The sequence below is a fragment of the Lagopus leucura genome, unplaced genomic scaffold, assembly GCF_019238085.1.
Source record: "Lagopus leucura isolate 7727_CA_CO unplaced genomic scaffold, USGS_WTPT01 Super-Scaffold_100008, whole genome shotgun sequence".
Taxonomy (NCBI): Eukaryota; Metazoa; Chordata; class Aves; order Galliformes; family Phasianidae; genus Lagopus; species Lagopus leucura.
The window spans coordinates 27,872,305-27,897,899 of record NW_024962265.1 but is presented as its reverse complement, the minus strand read 5'-3'; the positions used below and the strand labels follow the sequence as shown (position 1 = coordinate 27,897,899).

General features: G+C 39.1%; 1 protein-coding gene across 1 annotated transcript in view; it reads right to left on the bottom strand.

The window, feature by feature from the left end:
* PDZRN4 (PDZ domain containing ring finger 4) overlaps positions 1-25,595 on the bottom strand; it is a 244,787-nt gene that overhangs the window by 11,759 nt on the left and 207,433 nt on the right. Inside the window, exons 6-8 of the mRNA XM_042872556.1 lie at positions 7,123-7,221; positions 5,100-5,162; positions 1,718-1,819 (exon numbers count right to left, since the gene is read on the bottom strand). Of these exons, the coding sequence (XP_042728490.1) occupies positions 1,718-1,819; positions 5,100-5,162; positions 7,123-7,221 (264 nt within the window). The remainder of the gene's footprint in view (positions 1-1,717; positions 1,820-5,099; positions 5,163-7,122; positions 7,222-25,595) is intronic.

The following is a 25,595-nucleotide window of genomic DNA, read 5'->3' as shown; positions in this document are numbered from 1 at the left end:
TCTCTACTGTGAAGAATGCAGTTTAATTTACCACATTTGAGGAAATTGCAAAGATAACAAAATCTGGAGGATGAAAGATGGATCTCACTTGGGTAAATCTGCTGCTTTGATCATGGCAGACGGTGAATTTAACTTAATGTGAATCCTTAAGATAAACTTTTAGAATACGGATAATATATACTGTAGCATACATGTGCATTACTTTCACTCTTACCTACACATGTGTGAATTCACCTGCTTGTGCTACTTCTTTCCATATACAACAGGTTAGGCACCCCTTTAGTGACATGCTTCAAAACTTAACTTAATTATCCATCAGTACACAAATAAATGGCCAAAGAAGGTTTTCTTCTCTGTTGCCCAATGAATGTACTCAGCAGTCAGCCTTCAAGATTGCAATACTGACAATAGCTTTTTGTATCTGAAAATAAAAGCCTGCTTAATCCTGCTATTTTTTACCAGATTCAAAGCAAAACAGCTAGCTGAAATAGGTTTGCAGCAGTCTGACTTCTGATATACTATAGCTGTTTATTCAGTTTTACATGAATATGTACTGAAATGTAAAAATTAAACTAAACAAAAACAAACAACAAAAAAAACCCAGCAAACCAAAGTACACAGCGTCCTGTGATATGGAAGGAGCATCAGTATGGGAAGCAATAATGGTATGAGAAAGTAATTTCTTATGTCATATCAATATAATTTTTCTAATGTTCACCAATCTAAACAAATACAGAGAACAGATTTTCCCTGAGTATGCATTTTATTGGTTGGTGGGTTTCTGTTCCCTACAGAACAACAAAATCCAAGTGAAAAACAAAAAAAAAAAAAATGATGTTGAAAAAACTCTTTAAAACTTCTGCAACTTCCGATGTGAGCTACAATAGCACCAGAGATAAATGGCAACATAACCAACTTCGCTTGAACTGCTGACAGATGGAGAGAACAATGACAATATAGTGTCTTTTTTGCTTTGCAATGGCTTAAAAACAGCATATAAAGGAAAGTACAAACAGTACTCTTCTTTCACTCTACCTCTCCTTTAGTTTGATGATCAACTTAACACCTCCCCCTGCAATGATACGAAATATTCTTGGCATGGCCTAATTTTATTTTTAGCACTATTGAAATATTTCTAAAAGTGTTTGAAAAAGCACCTCCTGAGATATGATTTGTAATGTACCAGCATTTTTTTTTTGTGACCAGGGTACTTTGAAAACAATTCGATCCAGAGCTGCTGAATGGTACTGTAGTGAAACTTCCATAACTGGTACATAAGTGAACAATTGCTTACAAGTGCATAGAACAAAAAGCACCATCACCAGTGAAAAACTACAGCTTTGAGTAAGCTCGTATAAATGACTGAAGTAAGCATGGGAAGTTTATCCCCAGAACAACTAAGAATCATCAAACAAGCAATATACAGTTTTCAAGTTCTACTTCATATTTTACTAATATCATATTAGTGCTGTCAGCTTTATTTGTATGCCTGCTTATTTTGTCTGCTGAAAAAAATTGCTTATCTTTGGGTAAAGAAGCCCTGGCAATATCACATTATTTCTTCTGTTGGCTATAAGTTGCAAAGCTGTGCAACTATCTTTTTCCTCCTTTTGTTAGGAACTTTGGCATTCCTCCTTCTCAGCAGTTCGTTACTTACGGTGATAGTGAATGTACAGTATAACCCAGGTCCTGGCTCAGTGCATCTATTTACTCTAACCTGCAGTTCTGGCCTTGCAACCAGCAACACAATTTTCTTGCATTCATCACTGGAGAGCAATGCCACTGCCTCTTCTCGATTCTGGACATCTTGCCCATTAATCTAGAAAACAAATGAAAGTGGCACATTAGTTTCTATTTCTACAAAGCAACACACAATAAAGGGCAAATATCAGCTCATTTGTGGTGAATGTATGGACAATGAAACTCGCACAACGGGCTCATCTTCAGCCCCTCAGTGGTAAGTGCCTTCACTCAATTATGCGCTTACTGTAAGAGCTGTATCGATCGCTGAAGGATGGCGGACATCAGAGGAAGCAGTTATGTTCATAAATGTCCAACCTGCGCCCTGGTAACATACATCTAGCAACACAATTAACCAGCCCCTGACAGGTGACGTTCATCTTTCTTCGTTCAGAGTAATGGAAGTGTCACTCTGAGATAATAGTGCTGGTGGAAGCAAGACTGGTAATACCGCAGCTGAAATCAGTCACACTGTGTGCGTGTAGAGGGCCAATTAGGGAGCTGCAGCATTATCTCTTGCCAGGCAATACTTACAGGCCACTGCTTATTGCTGCTCCATTTAATCATTTTACATTTGTGTGGATAGATTAGTATCCAGAACCACACACAAAACATATGTATCCCCCTTGCCAGGGGATAATCAAAATAGAAATAGTTCTCCAATAAGAATGTGCTGTTCTTGTTACCTTTCTGCTGTTCTGTCACCTCATCGAAACAGACATGGCTGTGACTATATGCAAATTGTATTTTCCGTATGTATTTAGTTTTGTCCGAATCTGAAGAAGTGGGTTATTCCAATTGTGGTAGTGAAAAAATAATTAGTCTGTTTGAAAATGGGTGCAAACAAAATGGGAAGGTGGAAAGACATGAACATTCGGGACAAATAATACTGTGCCCAATACTTCATCTCTTGTAAGTAGCAGGAATTTTCTTTCTGAAAAGTAAAGAGAACGTCATACTTCTCATATATACATACATGTGTGTGTAGGCCTGAAAATTAAGACACAAAACACAGCTTTAACTCAGATTAAAGAAAAACCTGTTCTACCCTGAGCATCCAACTGGCAATGAGTAAATGTTTGAGACACTACACAGGTTACGCAAAGGGGTAATGATGAGCTGCTCATGGCTTTCCACTTCTTCCAGAAATTTCAGAAATAAAGGAGACCAGGCAAGTCTTTGGTGACACAGAACTGCCCTAACCCAAAATGCCACAACATAGATTGTGAGAGCCAGGAGCAGATCTCCAGCTTATTCAAACACCCCAAGCCACAGCAGCTGCTCCAGCAAGTCCTATCAGCTGGGCAACCACCCAGAGACCACAGCCCTGCTGACTGCACACCAGTGGAGCCAGCACTGGGGAACAAGCAGGAATTCAGTCATGGAGATCACATCTTCAAGGACAGCATTTGTTAGACTGGAGTTTCACAGCTAAAACCAGCAAAAGTTTAGGGAGTTTCACTGGGACTGTCCCAATATTTTTTTTTCCCTTGGCTTCATAATATTTGACATGAAATATCCAGACTTAATATCTTTAAGAGGACTGAGAAGGTGACTGGAGAGGTTGTGTGATGTTTGTGAGAATGGGAAGGGGACAGTTCCAGCCTTGTGAGGAAATCCACTGTAGTTTTGTGAGAAATGCACAAAATACTATCCCCCTTTAGCTGTAAGCAATGCCATCTTCTGCCCCCATCAAATGCCCCCATGCTCACAGCTCTGCCTTGCTCCCAGCCTCGGTATAATCCCCAATAATGGCACTGTCACCTTCTATTTCTCTGAGTTATCTCATCAATAAGAGTAGATAGAGGGTCAATGTGTTTTCAGATATGAAAGTAAACCCCACATAACTCTCTGGGTATTAACTTTAATGATCAAACTCATAGCTATATATCAGCACTGACATTAAAGTAATGCTCCAGCCTACAAGAACACGGCAGAATTACCTATGCTTTCTCTCACCTCTGGAGTCTTTACTCACAATTGAAATAAATTTCTTAAGGAATTTGTGAATGTTTGCCTGAGCTGCTCATAGCTTTCCACTTCATCCAGAAATTTCAGAAATAAAGGAGAATAGCAGGAAATGAATCTACCTTCAATTTACTTAAAGTGCATAGAGGAGGAATGAACAATGAACATGGTTTCTACTTGGTTGAATAAACAGGATTTTTCTCTGATTTTTTAAAGTTAAAAGCACCACTATATTTTGTTTACTTCCTTCAGTGGATATTTTATAAGAAGACATGGAAAACAGCACACTGATTTTTCCACTCTTACTTCCAGTCTTCAGTGTGGTCCCACAGCCACATCCTACTGTGCTCAGGAGATTAGCTACAATTCTAAAGCTGATACGAGGGTGAGAAATACAACTAGAGATTTCAACAAAGATGCTAGCTGCAAAAATGAGAAGACTGGAGAGAAGGAACTTGTGACAACCAGAAACCTAATGTTAAAGAAGGGCAATTCCAAAACTGTTTACAGAAAAGCAACCTGTCATTACCAGCAGCTATTTCTGGAAAAATAAAATAAAAATACAAGGGAAATAGACTGGAAACTAGACCTAAGATGCTGTAGTAGAGAAGTTTCCAATTGACTGATTTTTGGTAGCTATTTTGTGATTTTGTCATCAGTTCAAAATTGTCACTGACCGTTCAGAATACAAACCCACTGCCATTCCAGCTATTCCCCTCTCCATACATTACCTGCGTTCACTCCTCCAGACCTGGGCTATGGGTGCTGTGACTTATTGCACAAACCTATGTGCAGGACAGCTGCAAAGGCAGCTCTCTGAATGAGAAGATCCATAGAAACCAAAGAGAAGAAAAAAGCCAAGATGGTAGATCAGCAAAGAACCCCACAACAGTGTTGTTTTATTGGCAGAGAAAATAAAATATTAACAAAAGCCAAGTGAACGCCCTGCTCAAGTACATTCAAGATCATCCATTATGGACAACACATCTTTTGTGTGAAAATTCTTACCATCAATGCTCAGCTCAAGTGAGTTTTACCCAAATTTATGCAATCAGTGAATGATCAGCAAATTTTTGATACCTGTATTTATGTTTTCTGGATCCCTATTTCGAATTTGACACTGAGATGCACACAGGGAAAATGAGATTTGCTAATAAATACAGCAATGAGATACATGGGATGTAAGGGCATGAGCCAGAACAAGTTTGTCATTCTCATTTTTCAGTACACGCACTTTAGCTCCCAGCTATTGTGTTAAAAAACAGACAGACATGGATTTTCTCATCGATCACAGTAACAAAGAGAACTACCTTCCCTCATTAACAGTCCACAGAGAAGACAGCTCTGTATGTTTGAAGAAAGAGTTTAGGAAAGAGGCTATTGTCACATACTTGCAAAATGCGGTCTCCTTCACGGATCCGTCCATCTCTGGCAGCAATGCTGTTTGGATCAACCTGCATAGGACAACATTCAGTAACTGAACATTAAAATATTTTTACTGGAAACCAATTACAGCTGCTGAATTTGAAAACATGCCTTTTTTGCTCTGTACAGAGGCAATTTAAATCTTTTTTTACAACCCCATGAACTCAACAGTTCATTAAAAAATTGTATAAGCTTGTTTGAGACAAAAACCTAAAGACTGAACGGGTCAGGAGCATATCACTGTCAGATTAATACTGTTCTATGCCACTGTAGGCATTAACCTTCAGTTGTCTGAGCACAAAGAATTAACTACAGAGACCCTCTGCTCTGGAAGTTCACTATGGGCTGTGGTGATTCTGTAGCCATTGATGCCACCATACAGATGGGCCTGTCTTTAGGAAAAAGCAGGATTATTTTTCTTGCATGAAAATATTTACTACTAAATGATTGCTTCAGTTATCAAGCTGTTATTTCCTCTGGAATTTTGCAGTTCTCAAGGAAACAGCGAAAAATCCCAAAGGATCTATTCTGTATAGATCACTCACAAGTTCTGTATAATGTTTCTGGTCTGAGCCAGTTAATTTTAAGTTAGTTTAACCTAAATAGAAGTTTAGAGCTCCATTAACAGTTTATCAAAGTCACTATAGCTCATCCCTGAGCAATGACCTACTGTTCATTGCAGGGCAGTTCGATCTATCACCTTTCATTCGATGGATATCTTGAATCATTTATTTTGCTTCAATGTGCTATAAGCTATTTTTTTCAAACAAAACATTTGAGTTTAGCATTTGTTTGCAGGTTACATCCTCTGCAGCTGTTAGATATCATTTTCTTCTCATGCTCTATCATAGAAAAAAATATTTCTTAAATGTTTAATCAAGTATGAAAGACAATAGAATTGCAGTCACTTTAAAAAAGGTCTGAGAAATATCTACCATGTAGGAAAACTAGCACATTTCACATACAGTTCTGGAGTGTATTAGAAGGTTCCTGCATTTTATTTCTCTTCACAGGTCAGACTTTAACAGCAGCACCCATACAACTGTTGGAAGACTTATACTAGTTCTATACTTTGTTCTATACTTATACTTACTAGTTCTTACTCTATACTTATACTAGTTCTAGGGCTGTGCTTTTCAGCTTCTTTGACACTGCTTCTGGCCTGTGAAAGATGAACTTTCTCTTCATTCTTCTTTATTAAGCAGGAGAAAACTCTCTACCAATTAATTCTGTCAATGAGCTTCATCCAGAATATGGTACAACAAGTCATAAAAATGTCAATCTGGGAAACTAGAACAATCATTAGTGAGCTTGAACTCACAAGAGTTCTGCTTTATCCAGGAAAACAACCATCTTGGATGTGAGTGGATACCCAAAGGGAATTAATGTGCCTGGAAGTCTTCTGGACTGACACTGTGGAACACCTCAGGATATGTGTAGGATGCCATGTTTTCCTTGTAAGTTACTGGAAAACTCAGGGTTCTGCTTATCTCAATACCCAGTACTCTATTTCTTGACTGACAAAAATACAAAAATTATTAAGAGAGATCAGTCATTTCTGACATGTTCATTCCAGGCTATTCTTTTCATCCAACTGTGATATGTCTGTGATGTCATCACTGTACGAAACCCACAAATAATAAAATAAGGATTACTGAGGTTGTGAAAGGATGAAGTGCAAGCAGGGTATGGAGTATGCTTTCAAAATTCTGCCTGCTTTGCTATATAAGGGCAGGTTTCTTTCAAAATTCAGACCATGCTCAGGCTGCTTTGTATTTCCCTAACTATGATGTTTTAGTTAAAAGCATTTGGATTAAAGAAGCGTGCTAGTAATAATTACACTACTTGAGAAACACAATTTAAATTGATAATATAAATGAATTGGAAGTGACACATGCTGGCTGATGGCCGACATTTCTGCAGCCTGGTCTCAGAACACTTGCTCTCATGTTCCCTGATGTGTTCCCCCTCCCCAGCCCATGTCTTTACCTCACTGACATAGATCCCTGTGTCTTCCTCATCATCGGTTCTGTAGCAGACAGTCAGTCCCAGCTTCTCCTGGCTGCTAATGCGACACAGCTCCACCTCCTACAAAGAAGCACACAAGCTCATGCAATGGCTTTTGCCAGAAGTGGAAAAAATTACTTGGCACAAAGGAGCACTGATTCCATTCTGTCCAGCCATGGAGAAGGGACAGTTCTTCCTCAGTATGTCAAATCTCACATCTATACATCAAGATGCAGCTGACAAATGGCAGAATTTTGTTGTAACTGCTCAGTCTCAAGATACATTATTTTGTGTGCAACTTCAGGAGAGAAATTAAGAAGGAAATTCCAATATATGGTAGGTTCAAGTTATACAGAAACTATTTCCAAAGACTTTCCTGAGAAATATAGATGTGAATTGATTTTGCAGTTTTTTAGCCTTTGGATAATAGGAGCTGACTTACAGTATATTATACAGTCATTTTAGTCCTATCATGGCAACTATTGACTTATAGGATATAGGACAGGCTGGCTACACATCAATCAATCCATCACACTAGCACCACTCCCTTTCAGCAACACTCTAAACCATAAAGCAAAACCACAGCCTTCCACTAATAGCATTATTCATTCCCTGGCCAGCCTAGTGTCATACTTTCCTTGCAGAAGTTGTTAGATAACAGAGGGATGCTTCAAGGAATCTCCTGTGGATCTGAACAACCATTGCATCCTCCTCAATTGCGAGATGATGCAGAAAACATATTTTTAGTGCCAGATGTCCCAGCAGCGGCATCTCATGAAAAGTGCAAGTTTTAGGGCAGATGGCACAGTGATAACTAGTACATCCATCCATCTGAGTTAAGCATCTTTAGTTTCATAGGGGAACCATTCATAAAAATGCAGAACTGTGCTTGGTTTCAACACTGTGAAGCAATTAATTGCAATAAAGCATGATGAATCCAGTAACAGAGAGTATTAGCTTGGTTGCAAACAAAAAACTTTGGTTTATAAAGGTATTTTAAAGGGAGTCTGCAAGTGACACTTGTAACCACGCAAAAAAAAAAAAAAAAAAAAAGACAGAAGAATCCTTCACAATCTCACAATCATTTCATACTTTTCATACTCGAAACAGTACAGTCTCATGTTCAGCAAGTGTCAGGAGAACCTCCCTAGCACAAGCCCTGCCAGGGCAAACGTGGGACCTCTTTGTCTGTTCTCTACAGTTCTCCTCCAGCAGCAGAGCCCAGTGCTGGGCCATGGGGAGAGAAGCTACACTCCTTTCTGCCTGAAATAGCTATGTATCCCAACCACAGACTTCTCCTTCTGGCTGGTGGAGAAGAGCAGAAAGACCTCAGGTATTGAGTTTGTTGCACAGTGACAGTGACTTGGCTATGCCACAGATCCAGTCCTCTCCTCAAATCCAGAGTTTGGTTCTCAGTCTGTGATATAGTTTATCCCTCCCTATCCTCAGATATGTCACAGAGATCAAGATACAAACAGGCGTACAGCAGGGAGTCCGATGGAAAGGTGGGGACCAGACATCAACACACCACTTACTGAAAACCTCTGGTTCACACACAGGGGTTAGCCAACAAACCCCATGCAATTTGCTTTTCAGTAAGTGTGCTGCTGGGACTCGATCCCCTGCTCTCTCACCAGTGCCCAAATCTACATGGGTTCAGTACCTGCATAAACTTTATAAATGTCTCCCTGGATTTTGAACATTCAGTGCTTTAATAAAATACTTTAAAAGCATAGAAAATACTATGATAACCTGTAGTCATTCTTTAGTCTTTTTTCTGAAGTGTGATGATCACTTTAAATAGCTTATTGTGAGGTAAGATGTGAAATTCGTTGTGACTACATGTGTTATACATCAGGTTTGATAGGAAAAAAGAAGGGACAGTGTTTTACTATGGAAGAGAATTACAGTGACCTGATTCTGGCATTGGGAATGAAAATACGTATACTGAAGGGAGGCCTGTTCAAAACCCATAACAATTGATGCCTCCAGAGGGAAAGAACACTTCACTAGAACTGTAATATTAGGGAGGAATTACAGTAACAAAATGGCTTCAATTATGGCAACAAGGTATACTTTTAAGGAATAAAGAAGCTTGCAGGCCCTTGGAGGCCTATAAGGAAACCTAAATACACCATAAAGGGCTGAGACTGGGACCTTTAAATCAAAGCAAATGAAGAGCTGTGCACAAGCTGAAATCCATTGACTTTCATTGTCCTGCTGGCACCAGCTCCCATCTCCCTGCATTGAGGCTGGACAGGGACCCCAAGGACTGCTCTGAACATAATTTCTTTGGTCAGGAATAACCCTAATGTTCCTGTGGATGATTTGTCTCAAAATGTTTGTTACTACAAAGCTGCATGACGTTTCAGGCTGCAAATGAACTGAAACCTTTCAGCACGTGCTGGTTCAACAAGCAAAGTAATTTAACCATTTATGGCATTAAAGTGAAGAAAATGAGGGCAACTCCAGAGCTCCATCCTGGGAATCCAAGAGGTTTGCTACTTACTCTCTGGGAACAGGCTGCTGACAAATACCAGTGACAAACATCCCCCGACTGGGATACAGCATGTCTGGCTGTGCACAGTGTTTGTATTGACACAGCTTTCATTCCTTTTCCCTGTAAGAGAGCTCAGAGCTGAGATCTGTTTTCTGTAGTCTTGGGATTACACCTTTCCTACACAATTGTGTGAGATGTACTCTGATGATAGCGTTTGTGGCTGTGTGTGGCCTTAGAAACGGCAGATAGCCACTGTAGTACTCAGCATCAAAAGATAATTGCCCAACAAACATTTCACGTTTTTCAGTCTAGACTCAAGTATAGACTCAAGTAATATGTCATTCTAATGGGATGAAATGGATGGTCTCTTCCTCTGTATGGAAATCACTCCAAATAACAATCCGTTTCCCACCACACAACTACAGTACTAATTTCAAAGCATCTTCTTTTTTAAAGCAAACAAAGCACATTCTAGTCAAACAAATCGGGGCTAACAACATATTTGGGATATTTAAAAACACTTTGTATAAAATACTAAGTCATCTCTCAGACCTAAAGTCCACAAGCTCAATCTTTAGCTGGTGGCTAACACTAACATCTGAAACAAAGAGAAGAGCAGCTACTGAGGCACCAGAAAACCAAGACCATGATGGTCGGAAGCATTTCACATTGCATTTCATGACAGATGCTTTTTAATGTGTGTTGGCTTTGTTGTTGTTGTTGTTTTCCCTACTGTTCTTAAACAAAAGAAACAATAAGTTTGGCAGCAGTAATGAATTTTTAAGGATATGTTCTCCTTCCTTTAAGTCCCTTCAGATACACACACATGCACACACACAAGCAGATAGTTGCTTTCTCTTAATTCTAGTTTGGTGTTTTGTGTGTATGCATGCAGGGACTGAACTGTCTTCAAAATTCAGCATTTCAGAAAGCTGCGAGAAACAATATTTGGGGATTCATGAAGTGTGCTGACAGACAGATGGTGGAAGGAGAGGGACTGAGCAGAGCGCTCAGGAGATGACAGCCTCCCCCTCTTTTGGGCACTCTGGGGGCAACCGCTTCTCAACATGAATGGTATTCTGCTGCCAAGTGACAGAAATCAATGCCAAATTGCTAAATCTTTGACTTCGTGCATCTTTTCTCTGTGTGGGCAGAACAATAATTCAGCACAATTCCATAGTGAAGACAATACTTCAGAGGGTTTTGCCATAAATTACTTTCTTAAAAGACAGAGATTAAAATTAGAATAAGAACTGTCCTGCCCTGAAAGACCAGGGTGCCAATGTACAAGATAGCCCATTTCTGCAAAGAGTTGGAGGTCATGCTGTTGAAGGACTGAAAACTGGTTATATTGGTCATTCTCTAAAGTGATGGAGTGGTGGTTATAGCTTCTGGCTCCCAGTTAAAGACCATCATTTGCTTTGGTGACAGAAAACCAGTTTACTGGCTGTCAGCCTCAGGAGACATAAGACCAAGCAAGGAGCTGTCACATCTTTGGGGTAGGAAGACCAGGTTAATACTGTCATTTCTCTCAGGCGGCAGAAAAGTGGGTTATAAGTGTAATCAGCTGAGCTGCCTGCTTCCTACGATTGGTGAAAAAAGGTTAAGGAACATCAAAAGAGTGCTTGTAAATGTTTGAATCAGTTTGCAGTTACAGTAGGTCTTTCTATTAAAAGCTTGATTACAGTGAGTAAAGCTGATTGTCTGTTAGAAAACAGATTGTGAACCCTTCCGTGACTTTCCTTGAATAGTCTTCTATGGACAAAAAGAGCTCTGAACTCTTCACGTTTTGCTGCCATATGGAGGAAAACAGATTACAGCCGAAGCTGGTAGTTTCCTCTTGCTGCACCCAGATGATGTTGATGAGAGTCATCCATTTGATGACGTTATGTTGGAATAACTGCATAGATCAAAAGCTTTCTTTGTCCCATTTTTCCTAGCTCTTAACTCTGCCAGTGGTCTCCACTAGGCCATAAGCACCTTAGAATCCTTCCCCCACTTTCTGTCAGGATTAGTTATACCTCTTTAAACCCATGTACAGTGTGGCTGAGCTCTGCATCATCACTGCCTGTCAGCCTTTCTCATTTATCCCATTCCATTCCATCCTAGCACTCTTTCCAGAAACAATTCTCTGTCTCCACCCTCAAAGTCCCTCTCAGCTTATGCTTCCCCAAAGTGATCTCTCACCCATATTTGTACAGACAGGAGCTTCGCTCACTCTTTTCCCCCATTTCCTCCCAAGCATTTCCATTCTCAATAAATGCCCATATTCACATAGCCCTGGCATCACCTTTTTTTTTACCACCACTTTATAAACTATCCTGTTATCATGTCTCTAAAAATCTGCAAACTAATTACTGCCTGGCAAGCCAGAAGTCCCATATACTAAAATGTTTGCTTCATTATGTATAAAACAGAGAGAGCTTGGCACTACTGAAATCATGAGGAAGTCTCAATGATCCTTGTGGATTCCCTCCAATTCAGGATATCCCATAATTCTATGAAACAACCTTTTATTGGTGCCATGTTGTTCTCTTTCCTCTCTTAATGTCCAATCTTTTGTTGTCTTACACTCTTGTGTGCTGTGAAGAAATCTTTGTAAAGATGGGAAGTAAATCAAACAGGAAATTAGAGCTCAATAGAAATTAGTTGTGATCAATAGCAAACTACACATTTTTCCATGGTGGGAGCTTCTCAAAGCCCATATAAGTACTTTGGAAGCAAGGAAGTGGTTTTGAAGCTCAGAATCTGGTGTGCCCCTCTCCTAGAACTATAGGAGAATGAACAAATTCTGGAAATTTCTGACACTTTTTGTGATAACAGTATTTTTGTTAAATCTGACCTACTGCATTCACAGAATGATTAAAGACATTGATTATTTCCATAGAGCTATAGCTCTAGTGCAATTGAGTGCAATTAAGGAGAATAACACTGTTCCAACTCTAAAGAGCTTAGGTCCAATTGCTGGACCTTATAATATTGTCTTGTCTCAATTTTTGTCCATTTTTCACTTCCATCCTTTCATGCCTTAACTGAAACAGCTTCAGTATATTTTACTGTATTTACTGTAGACCATTTTAAGTAACAAGAGTTAAGTACTTAACATCACTCTACAGTGTGACAGATATAAACTGTACATGTAGCTGCCTCATAACAAAAAATGGTGTCCTAGAGTGGAACATGAGACTACATGAAAAAAAAAATAATAATCAGATCCTCTTTACAATCTCTTTGTATGGAAAGACTCACTGATCCATTTCTGAAGTGGGCACATGTTTGACATTCATCCCTGGAAGACGCTGTACACTGAGGAAGGGAATTTGCACCACTTCCTTAAATTCACAATCATTTTGAAAAATACTGAGTGAAGTTTTTCCTTGTGAGACAATTTTTTTCAAGGGTTTCCAGAATTTTTCTGTCTCTAAGTCTTAAAGTAAATTCTCACAAGATGAGAATGTCCTAATACAAATTTAAAAATAACTAAAGTTTGGAGCATGGCATTAAACTTGAATAAAATTCAACAACTCAAATACAAATCTGAGAAACAAATTTGGGATCTATTCTGTATTCAGCTGTAACTGTTTCAGTGTTTATGTTGTAGATGTTGGTGCACATGCAACTGCTTTTGGTCACTTCAGGTAACTTTTTGTGACTCGTTTACCTCATCTCCGAAAAGCAGACGACAATGCAAACAGCACAAGAGTAGCACAACAGAAAGGAATGAATGATTACAGAGTGCTTGAAAAGCACTGTGAAAAAATATTATAAACACTCCATGTCCTTCTATTATTCCCTGGCTGCCCTTATAGCAGTTGTTGTACACCACTAAAAGGACCAAGAGACTATCAGGGTTGTATTAGCTATTGTGTTCCATTCAGCAGTACAGTATATCAGAGTAATGTGTCCCAGGAACTCTGCAAGCACCATTGGGGGGGGGGGGGAGGAGCAGGGAATCAAAATATAACAGGTTTTTTCCTAAATGAAATGTGTTATCATTTGAGTTAATATTTAAGTCCTCATGACAATGAGGAAATTACCTCGCTGGTGAGAAAGCCAAAAGCCAAATTAATTTTAATCAGTGTTCATTTTAGTGTAATGGGAATATGTTATTTTAAAACCTGATTCATATTTCAGCATTTGCTTTTTTGAGACATGCTAAGATGAAGGATCCTGAACACATTCTGCTTATGATACAGCTGAATATTTAATCCCTTAGCATTAACCAGCATCAGCTTTGTCCCACTGAATTGAAAGGAAGTTTTGGTATTTACAAGAATGAAATCTCCAGGTTTTAAATTAGGAGTCAACAGTATATATACTGCTTTTAGGAAAGTAAGTCAATACATCCTATGGGAAGATTCTCACTTCACCAAAGGAAAGAGAAAAAGCTGCCAGTATGGAAAAAATCATTGTGTGGTGAAACATACAATAGAATTGAGATATATTTTTATTTTCATCCTAAAATGTATGAAAAGGCTATGTCCTGGCTCAAATTACAAAGCCCACAACAACATAATATGTACTAAGGCAGCAGAATTCAGAGATGGGCAGTACATGGAGGTCTCTTGGTTCAGCAATAACTCTGTAACATAGGATGATTAATAGCATTTCTTGGATCAAAATAAGATTATGAACTGTTACTAATTGTTATTATTGCAATATCAGGGGAAAAGAAAAAAAGAGAAAAAAAAAACCCTAAAAACAGAAATTATCTTCACAGCCACCCAGAATAATACAGGTATCACAAACTAGTAAGTTAACACCCATGTCTATCTTGCAGTAAGTGGACATATGCGTATTCTGCAACAACTCCAGGTGTGAGCAGAAACACCTTTATGTTCCAGACTCATTGAATGCAATGCATACATGCAACACCTGATGATCCACAGTAAAGGAACACAGCATTTCCCAAAAAACTTAAAAGAAAACAAAAATAATAGAGCAAAGTAAGAAAATACTTATTTTTATCTCTGTTTTTCCTCTTCACATGTAGTAATAGCTGAGAAGTTGTTTTAATGTTCATTTTGCTAATGGCATGATTACCAGAAAGATTACTTGACTGAATAAAGCAGAGAAGGCCAAGAACACGGAACTTACAGAATAGCTCAAAGAGGAATTAACTGAGAAAGTACATTAAGGACTGAATTATTTAAAAAAAGCTGTTTATGCTTAAAACAAACAGTGTTCTTCTGAAGCCTCAGACAGAAGTGCATAGGGACTACCTTGGAATTAAAACTCATTCTTCAGTATCATTCTGTGTCAGTGTGTTTATGGGTAAGATCAACTTCTAGTCTATATGCGTAGTTGAACTGAGGATGCTGTTAGAAGGTTGTTCTAGCAAAGTCACATCAATTTTATCAGCTTCTTACTAGTAATTTCTGTAAACTAGGGAAACCAAGCAAATCTTTCTCTCAGCCTCATAATTTTGTTCAGTAATGCCATTTTTGCAATTTCTTATCCCCTTGCAGGGAATGACATGAGCAACTACTTTATAATCAGGCAAAGCATCTTGGCGGTGTATCCCTGACCATATTCACTTTCTCGGTCTCTATTTGGCTTGTCCAGTCTGGCAAATCAGCAGTCATTTATGTTGCTACCTTCTATGATATTTAATCTTCATAATGCTTCACACCTGTTGTCCACTGGCAAGTAATCCTGCTCGTGAAATAAAAATAAATAACACAAACAGAACCAGAGCTATCCCCTCACAGGAGCAGGCTGACAGTTCAATCTAATGAAGTCCTAGGAGGGTGAACAGATAACAGTGAAGATTCTGGAAACTAAAATCCATCTCTAATTCAGAAGTGACGAGAATGTAACACATATTACATGTTAGATAAAAACATATGCTACAAGTGAGTGTGGGTATAAAAAAGAGGAAGCAAGTCTGGGTTTGCATTAAAAAAGGCATGAGTGGTTGAATAAATGATGATGATGATGTTCCTTAGACGATGTTCTTTTATAACATCATTTATTACACCTCTGAATTTGTTCAATGCTGCAGACGTGGCTGTCATGTACAAACAATCAGGGTGTGCACAATAAGTAAGGTTGCACACTTCAAGAGAAGCTTGGTGTTTCAAACAAGTATTACATTACTTTACTCAAATCATACTTCCCATTCTCTGACTTACGTAGGGCCTTTGTTTAGCACCAGTGTCTTTAACTGTGACCAGAAATAATTTGACGAAATTCACAAAAAAATGTGCAACTCCTAGCATCAGTAGGAACCGTCACAACAATCTATTTTAAATATGACTTGTTTCATTTTATTTTCCCTAGGGGTTACTAATCTCTGTTCAGATGAAAAGAGAGTCTGTGGTGCTTCCAATGTTCCTTTAACAAAGTAATTTCACTTTAAGTCTTTAAGTTAGTTATTTCATATTCGGATTTGAAGGGCATTAAATATCTGTGTACTTGTGTGTGCATGTGTCTGAGTGGAGGGGTGGGAGTGGATGTAAGTTTATGTATGTGTGTGTACATAGGGAAATACAGTACAGTGTACACTGGACAACCCTGGTCTAATGGTTGGCAACCCTGCACACAGCAGGGGGGTTGAAACTAGATTATCATTGTGGTCCTTTTCAACCCAGGCCATTCTATGATTCTATGTGATTTTATGATTCTATGATATGCCTTTGTGTTTTGTACCTATGCACTAAGAGGAGTCTCTTCTATCAATCATCAGTTCATTCTTTTAACAGCATGACTGCAACTCTTAAAATCAGAGATCTATTTCTCACCCATAGTGAGAAATCAGAAGTATCCAATGATTCCACACTACCAGAGCTGTGACATTAACAGCCATCTCTGGACTCTCCTTTTTAATGTTAAACCTTATGGAAACCTAATTATCTATTAACAACAGTAATTAGAGACATAGCAAAAGGGAACAAGAATTTTCAGTTTGCTGGAAGAGCTCAGCTAGACCAGTAAAACAAAACAATCCTTAACTTCACCCCCATCATGCCTATGTGCATGGCATAGGGTACACAAGGAAACAGCTCATAGGAGAGATTATATAAAGGAAGTGGCTATGACTGCAGCTTTCTTAGGTGCACCAACAAAAAGATCAAACGATGCCTAGGACTGCCAGATTGAAGGAAGCTATACAGCAGGCAAACAAAGGCATCACAGACCTGAGAACCACCACAAGTCCATCAAGGGTTATACTCCCTCCTCAGAAGGATTTTACAGGAAATATGTTAATGTCTATGAAACACAGGCTAATTGCAAGATATGTAGCAGAAGTATTCAGCGTGAAGCAGTGTGTAATTAAACTGCCCTCTGCTTCACAGGTCACTGCAGGTCCCATTGCATTTTTTCCACAAAGAAACTTATATCTAAACGTTTGTAGCGCATTTAATTTACAAACACCAGCCACTTTCACTTCAGAAAGAATGTTTTCATCAAAAAAACAAAGCCCTTAACTCCTCAGGCACCATCACCAAGACAGGCAATCAGCATCACAGGATTTTAGCAGATTACATTTCATTTTTAGAACCTATTTTGTAAATGAAAATGGAGATTTGGTTGAGTACAAGATTTCTCTTTTAAGGCTGCAGACATTCTTGACTTGTGAAAATAACCTTCTCTAACACTCCCAGTGTGTACTGTTATGCAGATTTTACATAGACAGACACATCCACAATGTACTTCTGGGCTATTTGGATGGAAATAGAAAAGCTGTGGAGCAAGACAGAGCCAGCCTGGATGTAAACAAGCAGGAATTGCTGGCAGCTGTGCTGTTACAAATAAAATTGCATTCCCCACTGTCTTCTCACTTATCAATTCTGACAGAAGACTGTCCTGACTTCTCATAAACAGCATCGAAAAGGACAAATCACATTGGGTGCCAGATTTGCCAGAATGGATTTGGTTGGTAGCTTACCACAAAGAAAGAGAGGGTTATCTCCATTCCACATGGTGGGGAAAAACAATGATCTATCCAAGGGGTGGGGGCTCTACCTGATAGGATAAAGTCTCATTTAATCCTCATTTTTTAAACACTGGTTGAGATTTGAGAATCTTTGATACAAGATTTATTTACATCAAAGCAGAAAGAAAAAGTATCAGCAAGCATTTCTCAAATGCATAATCCAAAAGCAAATACAACACAGAATGGGAAATATTTTAAAATTAAATCACTTTCCTGCTGATCCACATTTTACAGCAACACTTAGAGCCACGTGCTGCTTTGTATCCAGACAAAGAATGCTCTGGGACAGCAGGATGCTGTAGACAATGATACTGGTGTTAAAAAAAGGAAAGTTAAAAAAAAAAGAATAAAAATAGTAATAGCAGAAAGACAAAAAAAACCAAACAAACAAACAAAAAAACCACAAAATAAGCACGATGACATATAGGCATCTATTAATAAAATATTATTTTGCAATTGTGGGAGCAGAATTTGGCCCTGTAGCTGACAAATCCTTTAATGGTGAATCTGGACACTGGAATTCAGTATTTCCATGCAGGTCTGGAGGGTAAATTTTTGTTGCGTGCTGCACTCCTATCTAGAAAATTGAATAGTGGAGAAACTTAAGGCATGACAAGCCTGCCAGGGTGTATTCAGCACTTCTGATGTGTGATGATCGGTAGCAGTTTGATGTCCATGAGTGGGAGGGGAAGGCACCCAAGTGTCAGCTGAGACTCCCAGCAGGTGAGGAACGGAGGGAGGACAGCAGCCGCAAGAGCAGATGGGGGAATGGGTTGGGCTGGGTGAATGATGGAGCTGGACCATGAATGTGAGAAACCTCTGATCACCGTGCCACGAACAAATTTAGCACTACTGTGGGAGGAAGGATGTAAGCATATGGGGATGAGATAAACACAACTTTTAGTTCTGAGGGCCTCCCAGTCTTGGTAGGGCCTTTCTGACTTCTTTCTAAAGGATATTTTAAGCCTTGAGCTTAAAGACACATGGTGGACTTCACAGTGACTGTATCTCATAAGGAAGTCAAAGAGAAATAAAAACCCACCACCACCAAGCCCTTTACAGATTACAGACTTCCTGGCTGTAAAAAGCTCAGCAGCTGTCAGTATATCCTCCAGTAAGTCACAAACATCCACTTGAGCTTCAGTTTTCCCCCTCAGCTAGCATGCATAATAGTGACTCTTCAGATCCTTGTCAAAAGATAAATCCAAAAATGAACTCTTATGGGAAGCATATAAACATGAAGTATACTAAGCAGTAACAACATCAAAAACCCACATTTGTTTCCTACTATCTGAATGATCACACTTACTGGAAGGTCTTCAGCATATTTTGTTATTTCAAATAACATATGATCTTAATTCTCTCTCTAATTCTTCTACTTCCCCATATATTCTCTTTGTTTCTGTTCTTTCCCTATGGTGTGGTACCAATGCTAACTTACTAGGAACACTTAATGATACACACATATTTTCTTATGTTATATTTGTATATAAGTTCTCACCTGCTTGAGACCCAACACCCCTTCTGGTATTTTCTGCACTTGAGAAAGCCATGAATCCTTGCTTCCTGAGCAAAGAGATCTATGATAAAATTCCTAGATACAGCATTTCTCAGCAGTTGGCTTTGGTCCTCACTTTCAGTCTTTCCCTCAATAAATGTGTGAAGCTGCAGGGATATGAGAAGAGTTTAAAGTACAATTAACTAACTGATGATATGTAGCTAAGAGTTTCCTTTTCACTGATCTTAGATTCTACATTCTCACTTGCTTCTCATTGAACAAAGTAAGTGGGAATAACACAGACAAGACTGAAACAGGATCTTATGGTAAAATGAGATAAGCAGACTGGAGTAGTAACTATTTCACAGTGCAGTGTGTGAACGTACTAAAATGTCACACTGGCTTGCAGCCTCCGTATTCCAAAGAAAACCTTTACTTTTGGAGAATTTTGACAAAAGTAAATGAAAGAGATTTATTATTACATATATTTGAAGAAAAAAAATATCTCATTTTTCATTAGTGTTCCTATCCTGACTCTCCCTGTTGAAACTTTCTGGCTTTCAATACTAAAAAATAACAGATAGCACTATGAAATGACTGGTCTGAGCCATTTAAGCTGAAAAAAAAACCCACCAAAAAAACACCGAACAAATCAACCAACTAAACAAAGGAAAAAAAAACAACCCACAAACAAATAAACTAATAAACAGATTAAAATTTTATCCACTTTTTGTGTTCTGGTGTTTTGGATCTACTTTCCAGTGTAAATGACTTCAACATGAAGTATTAGAAAAGACATTCTCCTGGTTATCAGGGAGGAATACAGCACTCTGCATCTGGTTAGAAATCCATTAACTAATTACATGGATGGACTACATCTGTGATGAGAGGAGGATGCTGGTAAAACTATATTCAGTTACGCTTTTAAAAAGGAAGTTCTCCTTAAGAATGAGATCTTATTGCTTCCTTCAAGTACCAAGTACTCAGGAAATTTCAGTCAGATATCAGAAAAGTGCTTCTTATCATGAAAGTAGCCAAGAGTTGAAAAGACATGTAGAATCTCTACTTACAAAAGTCTGGCATTTGTCCCAGCCAGGGTTTGGACTACACTGTCTCCCTCATTTAAGTCCTCCATTATTTTGTCTTCTCTGGAGTGGAAACTATAAACTATAGATCGAACTATATCAGCTATATAATCAACATCCACATCTTTACTGCTTTAGGTTAGGTTCTCTACGCCATTTCTGGACTTGCCTGACATAGGGGTATTTGAAAGCAACTCAAAAAACTTGATGCTGCTGTTTCCTGAGGGGAATGAGCACAAGACATCAATGCTGAAGTCTTTGCAATGATTTCTCCTACCATTTTCCATTCATTGTCATGAAAATTTAAGTATGGAAGGGAATCAATAAATAGAGCAAAAGCTCTGTGTAGTTGGAAGACAATCTCTGCACTTGAGATGGTCAGATATATCCTTCTCTGTCCACGAATATCCTCTTTGACAGAAAGATGGATCTTCTCAAGAGAAGACCCCAACATCTGGAATTTTCCTGACTCTACTGGTATAAAAGCATTCAAGGGATAGAGGAAAAGACAGGGAGCTGTTGGAGAGGGTCCAGAGGAGGGCCAGCGATGATCAGGGGACTGGAGCACCTCCCCTATGTACACAGGCTGAGGGAGCTGGGCTTGTTCAGCCTGGAGAAAAGAAGGCTGCGGGGTGACCTCAGTGCAGCCTTTCAGTACCTAAAGGGAGCCTACAAACAGGAGGGGAATCAACTCTCTGAAAGGGTAGATAACTGCAGGACAAGGGGAAATGGTTTGAAGTTGAGGGAGGGGAGATTTAGGTTGGATGTCAGGGGGAAGTTCTTTACAGAGAGAGTGGTGAGGTGCTGGAACAGGCTGCCCAGAGAGGCTGTGGATTCCCCGTCCCTGGAGGTGTTCAAGGCCAGACTGGATGGGGCCCTGGGCAGCCTGGTCTAGTATTGAATGTGGAGGTTGGTGGCCCTGCCTGTGGCAGGGGGGTTGAAGATTCATGATCCTTGAGGTCCCTTCCAACCCTGGCCATTCTGTGATTCTGACATTCCGTGAAAACCTTTTGTAAGTTAGGATCATGATAAGATAAGGAACTTCAAGTTTCTAGTAGGCAGCTCTTCCCCTTCCAAAAAAGCAGATATGATATATACTCCCTGATCAACAGATAGAAGGTTTACAAATCTTATTCCCAGCTCTCTTAAGTTTATTACAGAGGTACTTAATAGCTCAGAGCTCTTTCTAAACTTCATCTGGTGCCTTTTTTCTAGCCAACAAACATTATTTATACAAAGTCCAGAGACTTATGGGTTGTCACAACTGCGGTTCAAATCACCTAGGATCACTTGGTAAAATTAGCGCTAGCTTTTTACAATAATTTTCACTTTTTCAGGTAGAGTCATACTTCATTTTTGCCGTATTTCAAAATGTTACTGCCCAGCATTTGTCTCTGTAAACATCATTATTACTGCTGCCTGCTTGTTTTGGGCCTGAAACGTGTCAGAAGATTTATCTGTCTCATCAGCACTTTCTAAACACCCAGGCAGCCAATCGAAATGGGGAGGCATAACAGATGTGCCAACATCTGCTGCTGTGAACATTTATCTAGACTGTAGAACACATAGCTGTAGATTCAAACTCCTAACTAGTTACAACTCCACACATTTGGGCAGCCCCGATCTACAACTGTATGAAGGCTATTTGGGAATATTAATTAAAAACAAGTTGAAAATGTTATCTCTCAGTTTTAGACTGCTGTGAGAAATACACTTTTTCTGTAATTCAGTTTATGCCTTTCCAACCCAATAAATGCAAAATACTGTGAAAAAAGATAAATTCAATGTTGAACTTATAAAATGAGAAATTCTCAGAAAGCACTAAGATAAATTTCCAACTACATACATATTAAAATATGGATAGTTAAAATATGCAAATGTTAATCACATACATGTACCTATAAATCAAGCACACAAAGTGGTATGTGCTGATTTTTAAAACACATTTTCATTTTCCTGGCACCAAAATTAGGTCTATGGGCACCATATCCATGCTGAGTTACAGCTGTTCAAACTGCTGTTACCCATGGAAATGTCCTCCTTCCCCAAACACATACTTGCATAGATTGACCATATCAGGAGATGAAATACAAAGCAAAACCATCTTCTGCCTTTTTGATACACAATACAGTCTCACCTGGATTTCTAACTTACCAGTCCATGCCCTCCAGGAATGACTATCACATTCTCTTTGAAGAGCTGCCTCATTAAATAAAAAAGCAAACTTCCAGAAAAAAGACTGCTTCTGGTTTGTTTTTTTTTTTTATTTCTCCTCTGAAGGCCCAGCGTGCATAATACTGAAGCCTTGTTTAAAGTCCATTTTCTTGTAAAAGGTTCCTGTCTTGCTAGAGGGATTTGGTCCTTGCTTCCTGTGCTCATGAATTTCCTAATATACTAAGATTAAAAAATGTGACTTTATAAGGAATATACAAAAGAAAGTATTTTCTTGTGTCCTTTGTCTAGATAGCCAGATTCCATGACTCTGAAACACACTGAACACACTTTCAAGCAGGAGGCATATGAAAAACAGCATTAATAAAAACCTTAGAAACATTTTCACTGTAAAACAGATACAGGGGTATGTAGTAAAATGCTATAAAAACTGGCTAAACAAAGCACATATCCAAAACATAAGATTTATAATCCACAGATTTCCATAAATATGAAAATAATGCCAGCACCTTCCTCTTCCTTCACTCAGTGAAAAACACATGCCGTATGTTTCAATGTTGCCCAACAATAAAGTGCTGCTGAACTAAGCTCACTTTTCTTCATTTTCTAGGGAAAACATAAGCTCTGACAACAAAGAAGAATTTTTATTTGCTTCCAGGTAAAGTAAGAAGTAAAACTGTGTTTGTTTTATGAAATCATGAAACAAAATGAATATCACTGACTTGATATATTTTCCTCCTGTTTTAAAACACAATAAATGGTAATAACTTTGATAAATTTGCCCATGTCAGTTTTGTGTCTTTTCCTCCCCATTCTCTCATGATGTCCTATAGCTGGGGACACAATTCAAGCCACTAAACTGGGATGTTCATTAATTATGGGAGGTAAAATGACAGCACCTTCATCTGCTTTGAATGTCAGATTTTTGTGATGAGATACAATAACATACTAAAAATTAACAAACAGCTATGGCAAAAATTACCCCTATGTTCTCTTCCATCTAGATGATGGAACAGGAAGAAGAGTGATTTTATGGCAAAAAAAGCCACAAAAACAAAAACAAAACAAAGCAGCATTATAAATAAAGGCTGTGGTATTTTTACTGCCAGTTCTGTCACTGACTGTCTTGGCAGTAGAACTGACTCAGACTGTCCTCAGTTCACCTGCTTGTGAATTCCTGTGGCAATGCAGGATATAGCAGTACTGAAGTACCCCAGAGGAACAGTGCTAAGTTTAATTAATTTATACTTGAAAACTGACAGAATCACAGAATGACCAGGGTTGGAAGGGACCTCAAGGATCATGAATCTTCAACCCCCCTGCCACAGGCAGGGCCACCAACCTCCCCATTTAATACTAGACCAGGCTGCCCAGGGCCCCATCCAGTCTGGCCTTGAACACCTCCAGGGACAGGGCATCCACAGCCTCTCTGGGCAGCCTGTTCCAGCACCTCACCACTCTCTCTGTAAAGAGTTTCCCCTGACATCCAACCTAAATCTTCCCTCCCTCAATGTAAAACAATTTCCCCTTGCCCTGCAGTTATCAACCCTTTCAAAGAGTTGATTCCCCTCCCCTCTGTAGGTTCCCTTCAGGTACTGAAAGGCTGCACTGAGGTCACCCCGCAGCCTTCTTTTCTCCAGGCTGAACAAGCCCAGCTCCCTCAGCCTGTGTACATAGGGGAGGTGCTCCAGTCCCCTGATCATCTTCGTGCTCTCCTCTGGGACCTCTCCAACAGCTCCCTGTCTTTCTTGTACTGGGGCTCCAGACCTGGACACAGTACACCAGATGGGGTCTCATAAGAGCAGAGTAGAGGGGGACAATCACCTCCCTGTCCCTGCTGCCACCCCTCTTTTGATGGAGCCCAGGATACCATTTGCTTTTCGAGCTGCAAGAGCACACTGCTGGCTCATGTTAAGCTTTTCATCCATCATGACCCTTAGGTCCTTCTCTGCAGAGCTGCTCTCTAGGACTGCTCATTCAGTCTGTATGGATGCCTGGGATTCCTCCGGCCCAAATGCAAAACCTTGCACTTTGACTGCAAAATCAGAAGTAAAGAAGTGTTTCCTTTTTTTTTTTTACTAATATTTTGCTCATTTACAGTGTACAATTGGTCACAGTTAGGGAGAAATTACATATTTATTATTGTTTATAAGTAGATTATGGTGACTTAAATCTCCAGGGGTCTTGAACATAAAAATATCAGTGAAATGCATGATCTTTTGCTGTAGTATGCCAAATGCATGCTAAAAGAGTTTTATTTTATTTATTACACAGTGCTATTCAAAGATTTACAGGGAAAAAATGTACCAATGTCACTTCTCCATTTTAACTGTCACTTTTCCAATGTAATAGTCCACAGTGACAGTCAGATGAATCACACACTGGCTATTAGTAGCTCAGAATTACTTTTGAGTTCAAATGAGAAAATTTTGAGGAATGCTTTTAAAAGCTCTATTGCAATTTTTTTTCAACAGGTCCAGCTGAAACAACATTCTATTTACTAGTCAAAGAAAGAGAGTTCCTTGCAGGTTTCCCAATTAGTGTATTAAATATATAGCTTGTAGTTTTCTCTGTATTTCTGTGATTCTCTGTATCACAAGCACATACATATGTGTTTACATCCTTCACGAAGCTCCTTAACAGGTGTTAATTAATATTAAAAATTACTTTGAAATTCCTGAGCAGCAACTTTGGTATAATGTCTTTTTACTATGGAACACCTACTATTCAGCAGTACCTTTAAGGCAATTATGAAATGCTAGACAGAAAATAGATGTAGGATGGTAATTTGCAATTTATCTGAGCCCACTCTGACTTGTCAGATCAGTCCTTCCAGCACCACTGCAACAGCAGCAGGCATGTGGTGAATAGTGCCTGTTTACCCTTTAAAATCTACACCATATTTACCAGCAAGCCTTATCACATCTTCCCCATTACACCAATGAGATTTGACCTCAATGGTAAGGCATGGCCTTGTACACAACTTTGGCTCTTCAGCATTGCAACAGCTACATCTCTATTAGGATTCTGCCTGTATAACATCATATTTCTTGAAGCCTTCTATTTTCAATTATATCTGGTGTTTGCTGAATTTGAAATCTGCCTTTCATTCACTGAAGGCTCTTTCTGATTCCTCCCAAGTTTTACGAGGCTCAGGAGAAAAGGAATCGAATCCCAGCAGGAAGTAGAAAAGAAAAAAGCTCAATGTGATAGCAAGTCACAAAGGTATTAGAGTGGTTCTGCTCATTCACTTCACTGCCA